At 37.5% G+C, this 17,661-nt stretch overlaps 1 protein-coding gene across 2 annotated transcripts; it reads right to left on the reverse strand.

The window, feature by feature from the left end:
* Positions 1–192: 192 nt before the first annotated feature.
* On the reverse strand, positions 193–17,109 carry SLC25A16 (solute carrier family 25 member 16). Of its 2 annotated transcripts, XM_032116310.1 has the most exons (9): positions 16,951–17,109; positions 16,018–16,110; positions 13,729–13,862; positions 11,999–12,062; positions 6,346–6,467; positions 5,751–5,817; positions 4,866–5,028; positions 3,901–3,969; positions 193–2,333 (listed from the first exon to the last, which is right to left on the reverse strand). In XM_032116310.1, exons 1-9 carry the CDS (start codon positions 17,042–17,044, stop codon positions 2,177–2,179), a joined length of 963 nt encoding a protein of 320 aa, XP_031972201.1. In that variant the 5' UTR covers positions 17,045–17,109; the 3' UTR covers positions 193–2,176. The 2 variants fall into 2 exon arrangements, with proteins under 2 accessions (XP_031972201.1, XP_031972202.1); XM_032116311.1 differs by lacking the exons at positions 16,018–16,110; positions 16,951–17,109 and adding an exon at positions 14,341–14,721.
* Between the last annotated feature and the right edge of the window lie 552 nt (positions 17,110–17,661).

Consider the following 17,661-nt stretch of genomic DNA (forward strand, 5'->3'; position numbering starts at 1 on the left):
GTTATCTAAAATTCAACCAGTCTGCGGAATCTCTAGGGAGAGTCCTAGTGCCAAAACCTGGACAGAAGCGTTCAGACTACATCTCTTTTTTTCTGACATCAGTGGTTGTGAAAATGTTTACAATTTTAAGATACATCAGCATTTTCCAAGTTTAACTGTGTAGATTCAGGAATTAATGTTAAAACACTTTCATACAGTGTTAAATTTTATTTAGAAAAACTAATTCTGAAAATACAGCACAGTTCCATCAAGTAGGAATGTTTTTCACATTCAATACCTCAAGTATTTAGGAGATACTTTTTAGTTCTTTTCCTCTCAAACATGAACATGCTGGGTTCTACTTTATTCTGCATAACAACTGTTTAACTTATCATGACACTCCTCAAATATATCCCTTGCAGTAGAACTAAAATGTAAAACTCTTAATCATCCCTAACAGTATCCACATGAAAAAACTGGCATCTGAAAAGATGCTTTTTTTGCCCACACAGCAAAACAACACAGAGAAAAGAAAGGCACTTTAGTTTTCCTAATACAGTGGATTTATCGCTACTGCAAGAGCTTTAAAATGTAAAAATTCACTGTGATATTGGTTAGCTTTCCTTTATGTGAAACTAAAGATCAGATGAAAAAGCATATTTCTTGTCTCTTAAGTAAGAATAACAATGTTGTGCATATTTACCTATAACGGCAAACATACAGATAATTCCAGAAACATGTATTCCTTCTGGTTGCAACATATACCAATCACACAGACATTATCTCAAAAATTTTAATAAAATATATCCAGATGCATCTCATTCTCTGTCCATAGCTACATTGTAAATTTCAAATAAATACATAATTTTATGAAACTGGGGGGAAAAATTGAGCCACAGAAGTTGATATTGAATATATAGCTGAAAATCCAGTTTGTTAAATTTGTCAAAATTAAGCAGATCATTCTTACCATCCACCACTTAGCATAACCATTGCCAATTCTCAGAAGACACTGCTAAAATATTTACAATAAATAAATAACTTACATGAAGTAAATGCTTTACAGTTTCCTGAATCACGAGTAAAAATCAAGAGTACCAATGCAAATCATGTATAAAATAATTCCTTCCAGAAAAGGAATTGTAGGAGGAGGCAAACATGCAATAGTCTATTGCATACCATACTTCAGAAACAGTACATACACACACCTACAGACTCCAATACAATCTTAATTTTCTTTTCCGCATGAGGTTGGATATGGCCCATACGCCTGAACAAGTAAATGCAGCAGCATGCAGTCTTCTTTGTCACCATGGTTTAAGGTAGGGAAAAACCTGTTTACACCAGCTAGTACTGGAAAGTATGTAACATACTCAGCCTTGAATAAACCAAGAATAAATCAGGAAGATTCAGCTCCACAGAAAAGCTTTCTAAGATTAGACCCCTACTACCTGCCACAAGGACATCTTTTCTAGCACTCATCCCCATAAAATTCCCCCTTGCTTTTACTTGTGTAGTACAGCATTTCTTAGAGTAGAACGTATGCCAAGAAACTGGTTTCCAAATTGCAAGATTTCTAACACTGCTAAATCCATCTTGCTGGTTCTAACTTAAATGGCTGAGGAGACTTTCCTGTGTACCAATGTGAAGACTTATGCATTGTTCTTGCATACAGAAAACTTGTACAGAGAAAGAATGAAAGGCTGCTTAAAGTGTGGTCTGCAAGCTTAGCTTCTACAGACCTGCCAAGGATCTGAATACCAAAATCATTGCCTTATGTTCAAATCAGTTTATTCCATTTAATTTTTAAAGAGCAAGAGCTACCTAGTTACTAGCTTAAAAAGCAGCATAATCAGCAGCATGTAACTCCTGGAATGGTGATAAAGCTAAATAACTAACGGCTTAGGAACCGTATAAAACATGGGTGTCATGTCCAAAACTGTCATTCCTAAAATTCATCTAATGAAGCCAAGAAGATCAAGTGCATAAAAAGTGTTTAGAGCTAGCTAACGTTATCTTGATGTGTCACCTGGTTTTGACTCCAGGAAATTAACCACATTTTGGCAAATAAAGATGTCAGACAACAGCAGGTCCACAGTAACAGAAAGCTTTTTTTTAAACTTCAAGTAATTTACTCATCAATATAATTTGAGGATTGATAGTGTAGTTTTACAGAAAGGTCTTCTAAAAGAAAGAATCAGTTGAGGTGCAAGAATTGTTTCATAAGTTCATATGTGGTAAAAGCCACAGCCTGGGAAGGAATACAACGAATGTAATTTAAGGATAAGCCACGGTATAGTCCTCTCCGTATTCCATGTTGTTGATACACGTATTTCAGTGTCTGCACCATTGTACTGGAAAAATAAGAACTCAAATCATTAGTGGATACACACATTCAATATCAAAATAATTTTCTTTAAATACAAGACACTTTTTACTTTGGTTTTAAGAGATCCATGGAGAAAAACCCATGGCATTCCACATAGCAAAGCCATATATGACTAAAAAGACAACCTGAGTTTCCACGAGAAATTTAGGCCCAAGGGCTGGGAATCGGAAGAGGATGGTGCAGTCCCAGCTAAACAACTGTCAATCTGAAAACACCTGCCCTACATGACATATTAAGATATTTTACACCAGAATGGCTCCAGACATTCATTCTCTTGCCTAACTGGCAGGAAGGACCTGAGAAGCATCAACTCTTTTTACAAATAATAACCTAAGTATATAATATTTGACCTTATTAAAAGCAGAAATTGCACTGTATATGCAAAGAGAATTTTCCTCAGATACTTGTATTGAAACTAAGCAAACAGACATAAATGGAAAGCACTTAAGGTGCTTGGTACTTCCATGCTCTCAAAGAGAGTGCCCTTGGAGAACATCTTCCGTATGTTCCAAAGCTTCAAGACTTCCTACTTGCTTTATCCTCTCATCCTCTAAAGATATATATGTGTATCTCCTTCAAGGCACAGCTCTCTACACAACCACAATAAAATTGTTAAATTGGGAAGCCTTGTTTCTGTAAAAGTAGTCCTCACAAATGCAAAAAATAAAACCCTGAGAACAATGAACACATTTTTATTTTTAAATTATCAGGAGTGGAAAATAGCCAAGCAAAAAAAAAAAAAAAGGCTGCTAAAGAAAACCAAACAGAACCTTCACATTTAAGCAACATCGAGGTTGTTTGTGAAACAACCAAGGTTGTTTGTGTTTGGTCACTCAGACTACTCTTGGTAGGACCCAACTTTCCATGCAGGTGGTTCACACTTCATTGCACTGGATTCAGACATACACAACTCCACAAGATTGAAACTAACCAAGAGAAAACTGTCCCAGAAATGAATTTGATTGAGACAATTTGAAATTCAGGAAGTTTTTCAAGATGAGAGCTGATTTAATACTATTAAGGTTTAAGTTATTACGGTGCTTCCACTTCTACTAGAGGAACCTCAACAATGTGTGGGGTGTAGGAGATTACTGTCAGTGCAAAAAAGCTCAAATAAACTTGTATTATGCAAAATCAATTTATGGAACAGATTCTGCACCATTAAAATACACTTTGAAACAATTTCATTTGAGTAGAAGCATTTGGTCTCTTAAGAGATTTCGCTGATATTAAAGGTAGCACAAGTTGCACTAAAATACAAAAAAAACCATTTTACTAATACAAACACAGGATTATTAACAAGGGTGCCATTGTAATTTCAGGTATTTTTTTAATCCCAGATTGATAATGGCAGCTTTTGTCTGTGTGGAAACTTCCTTATTAAAAGAATGAAGAAATAACAACATAGTAGTTCGGGGGGGGGGGGGGGGGGGGAGGGCATGTTTTCTTATTTTTAAGATTTAAAATTAAGAGCTGAACTTTGCTCAGACATCCAAGAACACAGTTACTATGGATGAAAAGGAAATACTTACAGGCACTTTTCAGAGTCTGGGAGTACTGCTCCTAACTGCATTCGCCTACGAGTTACATCCAGGGGATATCTACAGAGAAGATATTTAAACAGCAGTTCAACCAGATGTGTGATGACTGTTTGAACATTGTTTAAACAAGAATACAAAGAAGTCCATGTGCAACCTTCAAGATCCCTTTTCAGTGAGTCAGGAATCCAGCTTAGATTCTTAACGCAGCTGGAAGTTCTCCAAAAAGGGAGAATCTCCTTACACAACCAAAACCAGCAAACCAGAGCTCTTAATATATTCCATTTGGCACTAGTAAGGAAGACACATGAAGATCAGATGAGAGTATAGAACAATCTGTAAAATGCTGAAGGGAAAAGACCCCTCCATTGAAAATAAAATTAACAGTTTAAGGATTAATAGACAATTATATTTGCAATGCAGTGATTTAGTGAAAAATCCATACCGTGTAAGTCCATTAAATTAACTTATTTTATGGACAAAATAAAATAGAGCAAGGACAGAATGAGAAAGGAAGAAGCAAGCAAAGTAATAAAAATGGCAAATACAATATCTAAGACTTGTCCTTTTTTTTTTTTAATCCTATGGCTTCACATGTTACATAGATTTGAAAATAAATTGGAATAATAAAATACCGCAAATTATGTTCAGGGTCAAAATTTCTTAGCTTTCCAAAGAAGCTAAGAAATAAGATTGCTACTAAAAAAATTCCAGTGGATTTTAGGAGATTTGCCTGAATTTGTTTAAACAACTCATTGGATATCTCTTAAAGGACCCTAAAGATTATTTTAAATAGATACTTAGTAAAAGAAACAATAGGAAATACCTGAATTTCAGTATTTGATTAACTAATTTTAAAACCTTACTAATAACTACACTTATATAAAATTGTATCAGATAAAAGTTTCTTCAGAATGAACAGCTGTAGAGAGGAAAACCAACCCCATACCCAAACTTACGATATCGTCTGAGCTATTGCTCCGGCTATGCCACCACACAGCAGATTTACATGTGTTTTCAAAACTAAGACATCGGGGTTATCTAATGAAGGCCGTCCAAGCAAGTTAGGTGCTTGAGCAAGTCCAATGCTCTTTAAGGTACCAAAGGTAAAAAATGAAAAACCTAAAAGGAAATTTAATTTTATGTACTTTCATTGATAAGCATATTATTTGTTGATATATCATCATAAAAAAAAAGCTGCATTTACAAAATGAAACTATTCTCCAGTTCTTTTAGAAGATTTTTCTTAAGCAGAAAAAAATAAACAATATTTTGAACTTCTACTGTAACTTCCGTCCAAATGAATTTGTGTTTATACACAACGCTACAAGACTGTTTTAAATAAGCTAGACTGCGAGTTTTAAGTTACTGGATCGCTGTCAGGAATCTTTCCTTGCTCCTAAGATCTTTCTAACTGAGGGACATCTCTCAGCTTTTAAAAGCGAGTGTAGTTTAGCTGGGCTGTTCTGCTCCTGTGTTCCACCTCACCGCTGCTTTACATGCGGGAGTATTTACGGAAAATCACCAGGAGATGGAGCCAATACGGAGGCGCTGAGGCTTCATTTACAGCGCGCCTGCTCCCATGGATCTGCCCGCTTGAGAGAAACAGCCTCCATACTTTCTTGTGGGAAAACTGGGAAGCAAAGACAACCACTAGTTTACCTTTCTCACTCTCAACTCCAAATTTCAGAAAAGCTAGGCTTTGACTATTGAAGACACTTTTTAAGGAGCACCATTGAAGATGATTTGAACAGAAGCTAATTAACTAGGTGTGCAAACACATTAAACAAACTTCGTAGTGCACATAAGTGCTGAAGGATTGCCATGTTCTGTTTTTAACTTACCGGCATATGGCGCCATTCCCACCACAGTCGGCATCAGCCCTCTGTAGAACCCACTAAAACCACCTTCCTTTGAAAGAAAAATACAGCAGCATTTGTGGCAAGAAATACAAGTGTCTGAAGTTACACAACTGTTCATACAGAGTCCCATGACAGCAATCTGACTAGCACCATCTACCACCAAGGAGCTAATGTCATGTTCTGGTTCTTGTGCCTGAAGAATTGAAGGGACAACTGCCTGGCTCCAGAGGAGACAAATAAGTGAAAATGAAGGAGAAAAATCTACATCCAACATCATAACTGGAAACATTTATGCATTATACATAGCCCTCCTCCACAAATCTTTTTGGTAACATTACCACTTCTCTTGAAAAGCAACTTCTCCACTGTTTCTGACCTCCCACTTACATGAGCCTTAGCTACAGCTTAGCAGCCCAAGTCAAAAAGCACCATCCAAATAACTTCTTACATTAAAAATTCAAAGTGCACGCAACGAGGTCATGTTATTTTGCACTAAGCCATTATGTTCAATGCAGTGCAATATTATTTAAAGAGCATACTTTGCTTTGACAAAATCGAAGATTAAAAGAAAAAATACCTTTGTGTAAATCATCTTGAATGCATGGATAATTCCCATGTACTTGTGTTCCCCTTTTACTTGGAACGCCAGGCGAACTCTAACCATATCAAGAGGGTAAGTACAAATCACTGCTGTAATACCTTTATTAAAAACAAAAACAAAACAAGCAAACAAAACTCACCTACACCTTATCTGATTCTAAGATTATTTTGAAAAGTAGAATTTCCTTTTGTGATAGTGAATACAATAGCATATACAAAATATTTTGTTAAAGAAACACTTAAAGTCACTTAAAATCAGCAAACAGGAACACTAACTCCAGCAACACACAAAGGATTTGTTTCTACTTGGTGTTCACTGAAGCAGCACACCTAGGCCTAGATTTTCCAAGATTTATGGGCCTGACTATATTCACCTGAGCAATCTTATTGAAATTCATAGCTCCTAAGAATCAGGCTAGTCAAGTACATCAGCTTTACTGGATTGCAACCATGAAACCGAATCCTACCCTATTAAAAAAAAATTCAAACCACCAAATTTACATGTTTTATTTCAAAAAGGTTTGGTGTGATTACAGATACATGTATCTACTGCATCTGAAAATACTAAACCTATTCTAATGACACACTAAATATTCTCTAATTACATTTAAAATAGAGCCAGGTTCATACTGATGAGGAATACTTAACTGTGTTGCATTTCTGCATTTTCATAGTTCCTGTTACATCAGCACTTCTACTTTAAAACTGAGCAGAAAAGCTTTCTGGACTTACAATGCAAAAAAAATGGAAAAAAATTTCAAATCTTAGGACTCATCCAGTTATGAGTTGCTTCAAAATGGCTTAAAATGCTGACCAACTTGCAATTTTGGAAACACATCTCCAGTACAGAAAACAATTCTAACAGTTACCTGAATAACAAATTCTTTCCAACTGCTAGGTTTTGAAATAAACCACTGAATGGCTGAAAAATTCTTTGGAGGGAATAGTTAAAACTGTTGACTAACAACAGCATTTTCTGATGATATACCACAGTCACCTAAAAAAAAAAAAAACCACCAAAAAAAAAAACCACCAAAAAAATAAAACCCAAACAAAAAAAAAAATCTGGGGAAAGGAAAAAAAGAAAGTAAAAATGTTTGTAATTGGCCCTGTTTTCTAGCAACTGCTCTGATTTATCTAAATGTAACTTTTTAAAATTTGGTCCAACAGAAGATAAGCACACTTTTTATTCTGATTAAATGGTGAGGAGAAAAAAAAAAAACAACACTCTAAGTGAACTATCCAAAAATCTGACAGTGGTCAACTGTCAATTGAAAGCCAAGTTTGTGGGTTTCTAGAGTATCCCACCAGTAATTCATTTTAGAAGACAAAAACACCTCTTTTGGAGATTTTTGACAATCCTCTGAACAAAAGCAGACATCTGCGGTTTATTTCTGATGTTGTCTCACCCACAGGATTCAGAAGTTGGAAGCTGTAAAACACTAAAGCAACTTCAAGACTGTTTCCACTGACCTACATGAAATGCAATCCCTCAGTATAAAGCCTTTTCCTAATGGATTCCCTGACATGTCCAGAAATACCATAAAATAGATTAATTCAAGCAGTTTAAAAAAAATTAAGGGGGGGGGGGGAAGCACTTTTACAGAGCTTAAGAATGCACAAGAAAGTTATCCCACTTCAGAAAACGGACTTTACCCCCACTTCTCTTTCCACTCATGCACTGATATGTACCCAAGAACTTCCTCTGAACAAAGGATAGCAAATAGATCAACCAAGAGCTTGGTCAATGCACTATTTAGTGAACACAGTCTGAAAACAGCACAAAAAAAAGAAACTGAAAGAAACCGTATGTAGTAAGGACTTAATTAGAAACTTTTTTTTTTTACTTTTTCTTAAAATCTTCTAGCCATGAATTCTGGAAAAAAAATGGGATTTGGGACATCAGCCACAATATATGCTGTCTTGTAGCAACTGGGAGAGGCATGTTATTGCTCATATAAGGAATGTATATACAAGGGATCAAGATTTCCTTTGGGGCTCAAGAGAGACACTATCCTTTCCAAGAGGAACGGCAGTCAGCTGTGGGACAAAGCCATTGTGGTGAAGTCTACAAAATTACTCATCTCACCTCTGCTCCCTAAATACAGTATTACGAGAAGTCAGAGCACAGCATCTTAAGGCTCAGTTCCAGTCTTGAAAAAGCAAAGTCTATTCCCATTAGTGATAGCCAAGCCAAAAATCTCTCCTGTGGTAGGTTAAACAGGACAGACTTGAAAGTATATCAACAGTTAAGAGATACATACAGCAGTTCCCACTGTCTGATCTGAAATACTCGTAACAGGGAAGCGGCTCTTCAAAGAGACGCTTCCTCAAAACCAGCAGGCTTTTTCACTGCCAATGCTGAGTCAGAAGACAGGGAAAGACATCCCATATTGTCCTCAAGCACCTCTGACCACTCTTGGGGACACGATACTGGGTTACACAGACTAAAGACTTAGTGACAGTGCAGCAGATTAGACTGTCCTTGATTTGCTTCCCAGGCTTTGGGAGTTAACAACTGAGATTAGCTCTACAGGGATTTATCTGTCTCCCAATTTCCCTACTATCCCTCCATTCTTAGTAATTTTCTTTCTTTGGAAATAAAAATAAAAAACTATCTCAAGCAAGAAAAAAACCCACGTGAAATACATTTACATTGCATACAGCTGGTATGCAAATTCTTGTAATCTCTGTATTATGCTCTTTGTACTTATCAGTAGCTCCAGAGATCAAACTAAGCACTGCCAGGAAATTCAGAGGAATACAGCTCAAAGAGCGATAAGCACAAGACACAGCCTTGAACTGCAGAAGATTTGTTCCTCAGCTAATATAAAGATAAATTTATTCAAGTAGCATCTTCTGAACAAAACAAAGGTTCAGAAACTACATACAGAGAAACTGCTGATGACAAAAATATTTACCAGACAGGTTTAAGAATGCCTAACCTACCAGTCCTAGTATTTCTATGTTTCCCTCCAGAGTGCATCTGAAGAACTAGACCAGATTCTTTTTAAATGCTGACTGAAGAAGGTAACTGTTAATTACATACTATTTAAAATGGAGACAACCAATATCCTCCTAGACAGTGCTAAATCGGTACTATTTTCAATCACTTTTAGTAAAAGTAAAAAGCTAAAAGCAAAAACATACTTTCTGTATTAGTTTAATGTAATTTGAGTTTATTCTAGGTAACATCTAGTCTTTTTTGGCTTTGTTATTTTGAAGTTAATCAAGTGCAGGAGAGGAAATATACATTTCTGTGCATTAAAATACACATTTTAATTTGGATTTTCTATTAGAAAACTTTTTAAAAATTAATTTGTAAAATCATCCTGTGATGTTTCATTTAATGTTAGTTGTTCATTTTTGTTGTTATTTGATAATTTTCTTTCCTAAACCCCACTAACCTCTATGATTTCTCTTCTGCCCAGCTCTGTCTTTCCTTAAAAGAAGCTATACACTATTTTTCTGTTAATGAGGTGTTACAGCTGAAATTTGAATCACACAGGACTCAGGAAATTCAGAGTTAGAGTTTCCACAGTAACTTTAACTTGGTCTCCTTAAATATATGCATTACAATAGGTTTTTCTTTTCCCTCCCTCCACTACCCCCATCCTCACTGCCTTGTTTTCCCCTGTGGATATGCTTTGGATCCTATTTATCACTTACAGAAGATACTTAAAATGTTTCCCACCACTTTGAAGTGGTCTGTTGACCACTAGTCGTGTTGGAAACACTGACATAAGCAAGATTTAAGTACAGTGGGTACAGAGAAGTGAAAGCAGACAGCTGCGTGGCTAGATGGTGTAGAGGGGGAAAAAAGGTTAAAAGAAATACAGGTTATCTATTCTCAACTTCTTAATACTGTTTCCCATGAAACTGTGAAGACCCCTCTGCACCAACACTGGGGTGCGTGCAGCACATCATCTCCTTTAGTGTTTAAGTGTGGAAGAAACAGAAAAATATCCTTTATTGGAGCCAGCATAGGAGGAAAAGCAATATTACCAACTGCTTTCAAGTCTTTTTTGTTTGCAAACCTAGAAAACTTCTGTACCAGATTTCAAACACTCTGCTCTTCTTAGTGCCTCCTCCCCCCCATATCTTCTCGATATACTTAAGATAAACCCTCTGCCTCTTATTATCTAAAGAATATCCCAAGAAGCAGTTAATGCCACCTAGTAAACAAAGAGTAAGACACTCACATGTGACCCTATATATATATATACACTTGACCGCTATGTTCATTTCACCCCCAAGTCAAGCTCAGTTCCTGTTCTGAGGGTCTAAAAACGAAACTATTGAGTATATTGTACTTAAACACACCACAAAGCAGTTCATTTGATTGTAGTTGCCAGATAGCACTGTATATTAATTTATTTTTGTTACTCTAACCACACAAACCAGATTTAACCAGTAAGGTGCTTACAACAATGCCAGATGCTATTAATTTATTTACACAAAGAATTCCACCACATCCAACACTGACAGAGTTAAGCTGATTATTCAGTGTTTTCACAGCGCCTCCCAAGTCAGGTTCCCAGTCTCTGACAAAGCTCCTGGAAAAGCTAATAATAATAACCTTGGGGGGGAGGAGTGAATTGCACAGTTAAAGCCAGGGGAAAGGAAAAAAAAGGAAGAAAAAAAAAAACCAACAAAACTATCTCTGGAGTTTTTTTTTTAACTTCTTCCAGATAGAAAGCCAGCCAAGTTCTGGAACATATCTTACCAAATAGGTTTTCTTAGTTTTTAGGACTCTTCTCATTGTTTAATTTCATTCTCTTTCTTTTTCCTCTGGTGCCACACAAAGCCAGAATATTTTAATGAGATCTTCCTAGTTTATCTAAAGGTAGTATTAAAAAAATCCCAGATTTCTTTTTCCAAAAGAAGCTAAGTATGAACACCCATAACTATTTAAGGACTAGACAGTACTAAGCCTATTTTACAAATTAAAAGCACATGAAGAATCACTTCAATTAAAACGCAATCCACTATTACTTACCTTCCCGTGTTTTTTCTTAGCTACTTTTGACTCAATGACTAGTAAGAGGAAAACAAGTATATAATCATACTATACACTGGCAGTTTACTGATGGGCTTTTCTGCTGCTATATCACTAATTAATAAGTGAGAGATTTTAACATTCACAAATATGACCTAAAGAGCATCATGACAATCCTGTGCTGGACATGAAAAAGTACAGACACTTCTGGCAAATCCAAAGAAACTACTAATTTAAGAAGCTGCAGTTCTCTCTGTTTCTGTAGGCTTATATTCAACCTAGAAGCAATGGCAGAGTGGCTAATGAGCCAATTCTACTAGAACCTGCAGCTTTATACTTCATATTGATTACACTGGTTTTTTTGCTTTTTAAATGTCATAATAAAAGGCTATAAAAAAAACTGTGCTTCACAACATAGCACAGAATTCACTGCTCACACAAATATATTTTAGAGAATACTCTTAGACAAACAGGTTTCAATTAGGCAACCATGTTAAATTAACCATTTACTAGTATATTTGCTTAATACAAATTTGCAGGAGTTCGACCCAACACTACATCAAATCATCCTCTAAATAAATATTAACTTCTCAGCAAAAGGCATGTCTGAAATCCAAGTACAAAACTATACCTGCCATGGATCCAGCCATTAATCGATGCACATGCCCAGAAATTCCAAGTTGTTTCTTTATTACCTATACAATATGGAACATTTACAGTAGTCAGATACCAGAAAATACAGGGAAATACACAGCACGAAGTTTATTAGCACATTAGTGCAAACTCTGCAGCAGTTTCCAAGAAATTTATAATGCTACAAATTCAATCCAGAACATTTAATTACTGTTAGAAGAATTTTTTAACACTGCTGCTGTTTCCAACTTCCTATTAAAAACATGAAAGTACTAAAATTCTACTAACAAAGCAAAACAGTAAGTTGAAAGTATTTGTACTGTTCACTTCAGAAACCAGATTAATTGTTTATTTAGTTACCATTTAATGTGTGTTAAACAAGGCAAACTGAATATGTAGAGAGCAAAGGACACTGAACAAAGTTGAAAAGTAAGAAGAATCAATTTTTCTTACATGCACATCATGTGAAACACTCCCATAAAGATTTTAACTGGATTAAAATAAAAAAGAAAAAAGAAAATAAAAAAAGAAGAAATAAAAAGGAAGAGAGAAAGGACAAACATTTCAGAGCAAGAACTTGCTGAGTTAATTACGGCCTGGAAGGAAGTCAGAAATTAGTTTCCAGGCTTTTATCAAATAACTGAGACTTTCACTTTCTGCTATAAACATCATTTAATACCTTCCTCCTTTAAGAATTTTTTTTTCTTTTACATACCCACGCAAAATACTGTGAAGATTTCTGGTCAATTAATACATAAAGAAAAGTGCTATAAAGCTAACTGGTGTCTTGAAATTGCGGATTCATAAATCATTTCAATTATAAAGCATGGCATGCAGTCTTTTATTCCACACCACATAAAACATGCACAGATCAACAGCATTCATGATTACAGCACAAAAAAGAGAACCTACAAAACCCATTACAGTAACTTCTTTGCATCAGTCTCCTGAAATTTACTCTTAGGGAAGGGAATGACAATTTCAATCGCATTGTCTTCAGTAAATATTGTACCATTTACTTGGCTGGGTACTAAATCTGACCTTTCAAACATGAAATTTCTCCTCTCTAGTAGCAAAATGGTATTTTTTACCACAAACAGCAATGCTTAAAAACATGTTCATGCTAACAACTGACCTCCATGAGATGTTGCAAGGATTTATTATGAAAGGGTAAATGCAGGAAAACAGAAAGGAATCCACAAATCTTGCAGAACCCTGAAATGAGCATTTTTATCTTCAAGGTCGTTTTTATCTACAGCCTGACATAATAATTTGTCGGGTCAAATATAACAGTCATATCCAGACAGACTTTCAAGTTTAACTGATTCTATCCATCAAGTACTAGGAATTCCAACATAAATACAATAAAGATGTTTCATTTTACATTTTTTCCTACATTATTCACAAAGGGCTACCTCATAGCAATACAAATAGCAGCAGACTTTAAATTACCTTTTGTTTTCATTGAAAGAAAGGGTATTATTCTCAACAATACAAACATTTAGAAATCAATGTGAATTTCTTTTTCCTTAAGCAACATTGCAAAAACTTCCCTGTTGCCCTGATATTTTTAATGAGTAGGTTCTGAAAAAATTAAGCAACAGCTAGAAAAGAAGTACAGCTAATTAATAAGACCCAGAAATTTCAGTGTTAGTTTCAATTACTCAATAAGTCTGTATTTATTGCAGGCAGAAAAAAAAAGAAAAGGAAAACAATAAATTCAGCTACCTTTTTATATTGGTCAAATGCCATAAACTGAATAGCACCATACGGGAAGATTCTAATCATCATTGCCCCATTTCCTTTATACAGCCCAAGGTAGCCTTCCTTTTTGGGGACAGCACGCAACGTAGAAAATACTCCTGCAGCAATACAAAAAGAGGTATTTAAAATTGTGGGAAAGGAAAAAAAACCAAAGAAATGCTACTGTAAAGAAAGTAAGCATATAAAGCTAAGGCTGCTTTATGTTACTCATGTAACTGTGGAAAAGCCATTTTCACTGCCCAAACACTGCTGGAAGGGAGAGGCTTAAGGTTAAGTTTTATCACCTTTCTCATCTCCCAGACCCAGTGAACCTCTGCACTCAGGCCCCAGGATTTGCCCAGAATGTGAGCAACCTTACTGCAGATGCCACTATCCACCCACAGCAGCTAATGGCAGTAACACAAGGGAGGGAACTGGCTGTCTTGCAATTCAGTCAATTCTAAATAAATAAATATGTAAATACTTTAAAGTCTAAAACTATGGCAAAACAAACTGATATTGCTACATGCTATATTGCAGATTAAATGCCATCACTGAGGAAATCAAGTAAATATGTTGAAGACTCTCATTACTTACAACTTAAACGTCTCGCACTCTTTGTCTCAGACTTGTTGCAACAAGAAGCAATCCTGCTCCCTTTTAATAGGTGGGAAATAATGCAAGATCACACAAAGTTTGGCAAAACCTATAGTTTTACCATAAACATTAGTTATGCACAGTTGCTGTCAAATTCACTTTCTACTTTGATTTTATAAAAGAATTAACTGTGACAGTCAGTTTTCATTCACATGCAACTACTAAATAACTAAGAGTGGAACATGAAAAAGACACATTTATCTTGCTTTCAGGCAGGAAAAAAAGAGTAGCTAACAAACTTTCATTTGAAGTTTAAACCAAACAAGTAATTATTAGTTTCTGGGGTTCTAAGAATATGAATAGATTAGTGCACCTTGTTAATATATCATTGTATGTGAATATATTATTAAGTATTTTACAGTTAGTTTATTTTTAAGATGTCATGCTTATTATATGCATCTGAACTTACTTATGCCAAGACTAGAATTTCTATCCTGCAATGATGAGTTACTGTTCCTATTTCCTAGAACATATGCTCTGAGATCCACGTGGCACAAACTCCACAATGCAAAGGTATAAAAACAGATAGTGAAGACTTTGATGAACTGACCCATCGTGTCTCTGCACTTACAGGTACCTCATCCACATAATTCTCCTTTTTTTGCCTACATGTAACATGGACACACATTCAAGTCAGACACATTTCAAATAATCAGCATCATATTTGACTCCCAAAATAGGGAAGAACATAAGATTTTACTAGCCAACTATGGCACAGTACAAAGCAAATTGAAAATGAGGATTTAAAATCTCAGTCAAACCAATTATTTCACCCTTCAACTCTTAGGCTGCAAACTTCAGTGTATACTTGGGTTTGTATTACTAGAACACATTGCTTGTGTTTCCCTTTTTGCCACAGTGAATATATATCCACTGAATTTTATGATTTAATGTTTTATTTTTTTCAGCTTTTAAAAAACATTATCTTTAGTGTCTAAGTTAAAAACAAGTTTAGTTACATGCGAAATTAGGCAAGTCTTTATTTTTTTTCCGTGACAATTACAAGCCTTAAATTTTGGAGCAAAAGTTATGACATATTTCAGTAACATCTGGCAGAAATGGCTCAAAGACTCCGCACAAGAGGGCACTGTTACAGCCCGCAGAGAACAGTTCTGGACACGTGAGTTTGCTCTCACCATGATGCAACACAGATGCCGAATACAGATCATCTGCACCTTACACCAGGCATAAACCTGCTGCTCTCTCCAATTCCCACCAGCCATGGCACTCTCGGAAAATCAGGGATCCCCACGCCCCCTGGGAACTGGCACCCACTGCAGTACAGTTTTTACTGAAATGATCCAAGCTTTGAAGCTGTGATTACCAATCTCCTGCTGGCTTCTGTAAGGGGAAGATCAAGCCTAGCTCTTACATGCCTTATTGAGGATTACTCTGACATCTCAGTCTCTAACACATCAACTGATACCACAAGTTACACAGGGCTTTGTTTTTCTTTTCAAACAGTAACAAAACATGGCACAGAGCCTGACCAGACAGATACAACCTTCCGTCTGATGAGCACCTTTTTTATCAGCCTCATCACCGAGTAAATCAATGTACCCAAACCACACACGCTGCATTTAAAACCAAAAATTAGACACATAGCAGCCATCTTACCTAGATGTTTGTAATGGTGGTTATGAGCTTGCAGCAAAATCTTTACTCGATCCAGTGGTGCAGTAGTTGTTTTGGCACAACATCCTGCAACACCTTTCCAAGACAGAAACAGAAAAGTGACAGAATACAAAAGTTCTTTAGGTCAGCAGCTAAATAAGGGACTTTTCTAATGTAGTTAACTCAGTCAGGAACTGGAAAAAGCCCCAATGACAAGTAAACAGTTTCTATTAGATGCTACAAAGCCCTTGAAGCATTAATGAAACATTTAAGCTACTTTTCCTGTTTAGCCAGGCCACTGTCTGTCTCAGCTGCAGAGGTCAGTGCAAAAGGAACTTTCCTGAAAGTTACTCAAGAGTTTTCCATCGTGTTTCCTCCTTCCCTTTTGCGTGAAAACAGCCCTTGCTGATCTCCCCAAGGAGGTGGGCTACGTGTCTGCCCGTGTACCCTGCGCTACTTCGGAGAGCGAGATCCAACAGAGAGTGCGGCATGATGTAAAAGCTTTAAATAAATACAACCTTCTCCTACCCCCAGCAAATCAGAGAGCTGAGACAACTGGGAAGAATACGGGAAGAATAAATAGGCTTTTTCTCTAAGAGGTTACTGATGCGGCGTTCTGTTTGCCAGGCTGCCTCGCACACACCACCTTCATCTCCTCAACAGCAGCCGCAACAGTCTGACGACAGGGATAACCCACCCTCCCCGAGTACCCAACGAGGGTTTGGGCTCTGGGAACATTTAACTGGCGGCTGACCGGGGCTCCTCGCTGGTTCTGACACACGTGCGAGTCACTGGCGCGCACCGCGTCACCCGCGTTAGTCTATTAGGGGAAAAAAGGAAAGCGAGCTCCCTGCTTCCCCGGGTGACGAGACTCGGCAGCAGTTTTACCGGGGGCACCGACACGAAAGTCCGCCGCCCCCCGCCCGAGGCACCCACCTCCGGCGATGAAGGAGCGCAGCCAGTAGAAGTCTCGGTGCGCCGCGGCCGGGGGCAGCGCGGCGCCGGGCCCCGCCGCCGCCGGAGAAGCCATGGGGCAGGGCCGTGCCGGCGGCGGCTCCCTCAGGCGGCGAGCGGGCGGCGCACGGGGCAGCGCGGTGCCCCCGCCGCGCCGCAGGGGCGGAGCTCGGGGCGGCCCCGCTGAGCCGCGGCCGGGCCGCCGGGCCACGCCGCGGCGCCTGCGGATCGCGTCAGCGGTCGGGCCGCCCCTCCGCACCCTGTCCGCGGGAAAGGCCCGGGTTAACCCCGCCGCAGTCGCTGCAGGGGCCGCTTCTCACCCCTTACCTGCTGCGGAGCACCATGAGGCGTGGAACCGGTTTATTAGGGCCCCCGGGGATCGCTTGCTGCTCCTTAAAAACAGTCATCCACTCACTTCGCGAACATGTATTTAGACCTATGGGTGCACATAACCAAAACCTGAAGAGCTCTAATTAGGTTATACAATAAAATATATCGGTTTATTTTTAACCGTTTAAATAGCTACTTAAACTTCGTGCTGGAACATTAATATTTCTTCTGTCTACAATTATAGTTTCATACCCAGAAAAAACACTCAGTATGATTATTTGTATGCAAGTTTCAAAATGCATCAAAAAGGGAAACCGATATTGAAAAAAAAATAGAGAAAAATCAGCGGGTTTAGATTTAGAA

The sequence above is a fragment of the Corvus moneduloides genome, chromosome 8 (assembly GCF_009650955.1).
Source record: "Corvus moneduloides isolate bCorMon1 chromosome 8, bCorMon1.pri, whole genome shotgun sequence".
NCBI lineage: Eukaryota > Metazoa > Chordata > Aves > Passeriformes > Corvidae > Corvus > Corvus moneduloides.

What these genes read in the sequence shown, in the direction of transcription:
- SLC25A16 (XM_032116310.1), bottom strand. Translation starts at nt 17,044, where the DNA reads ATGGCTTCTCCGGCGGCGGCGGGGCCCGGCGCCGCGCTGCCCCCGGCC. An exon ending in CCACCATTACAAACATCTAG is followed by an intron (nt 13,863 to 16,017) that starts GTAAGATGGCTG and finishes GTATTGCTGCAG; the next exon opens with GAGTATTTTCTACGTTGCGT. An exon ending in GCAATAGCTCAGACGATATC is followed by an intron (nt 3,970 to 4,865) that starts GTAAGTTTGGGT and finishes TCTTCTCTGTAG; the next exon opens with ATATCCCCTGGATGTAACTC.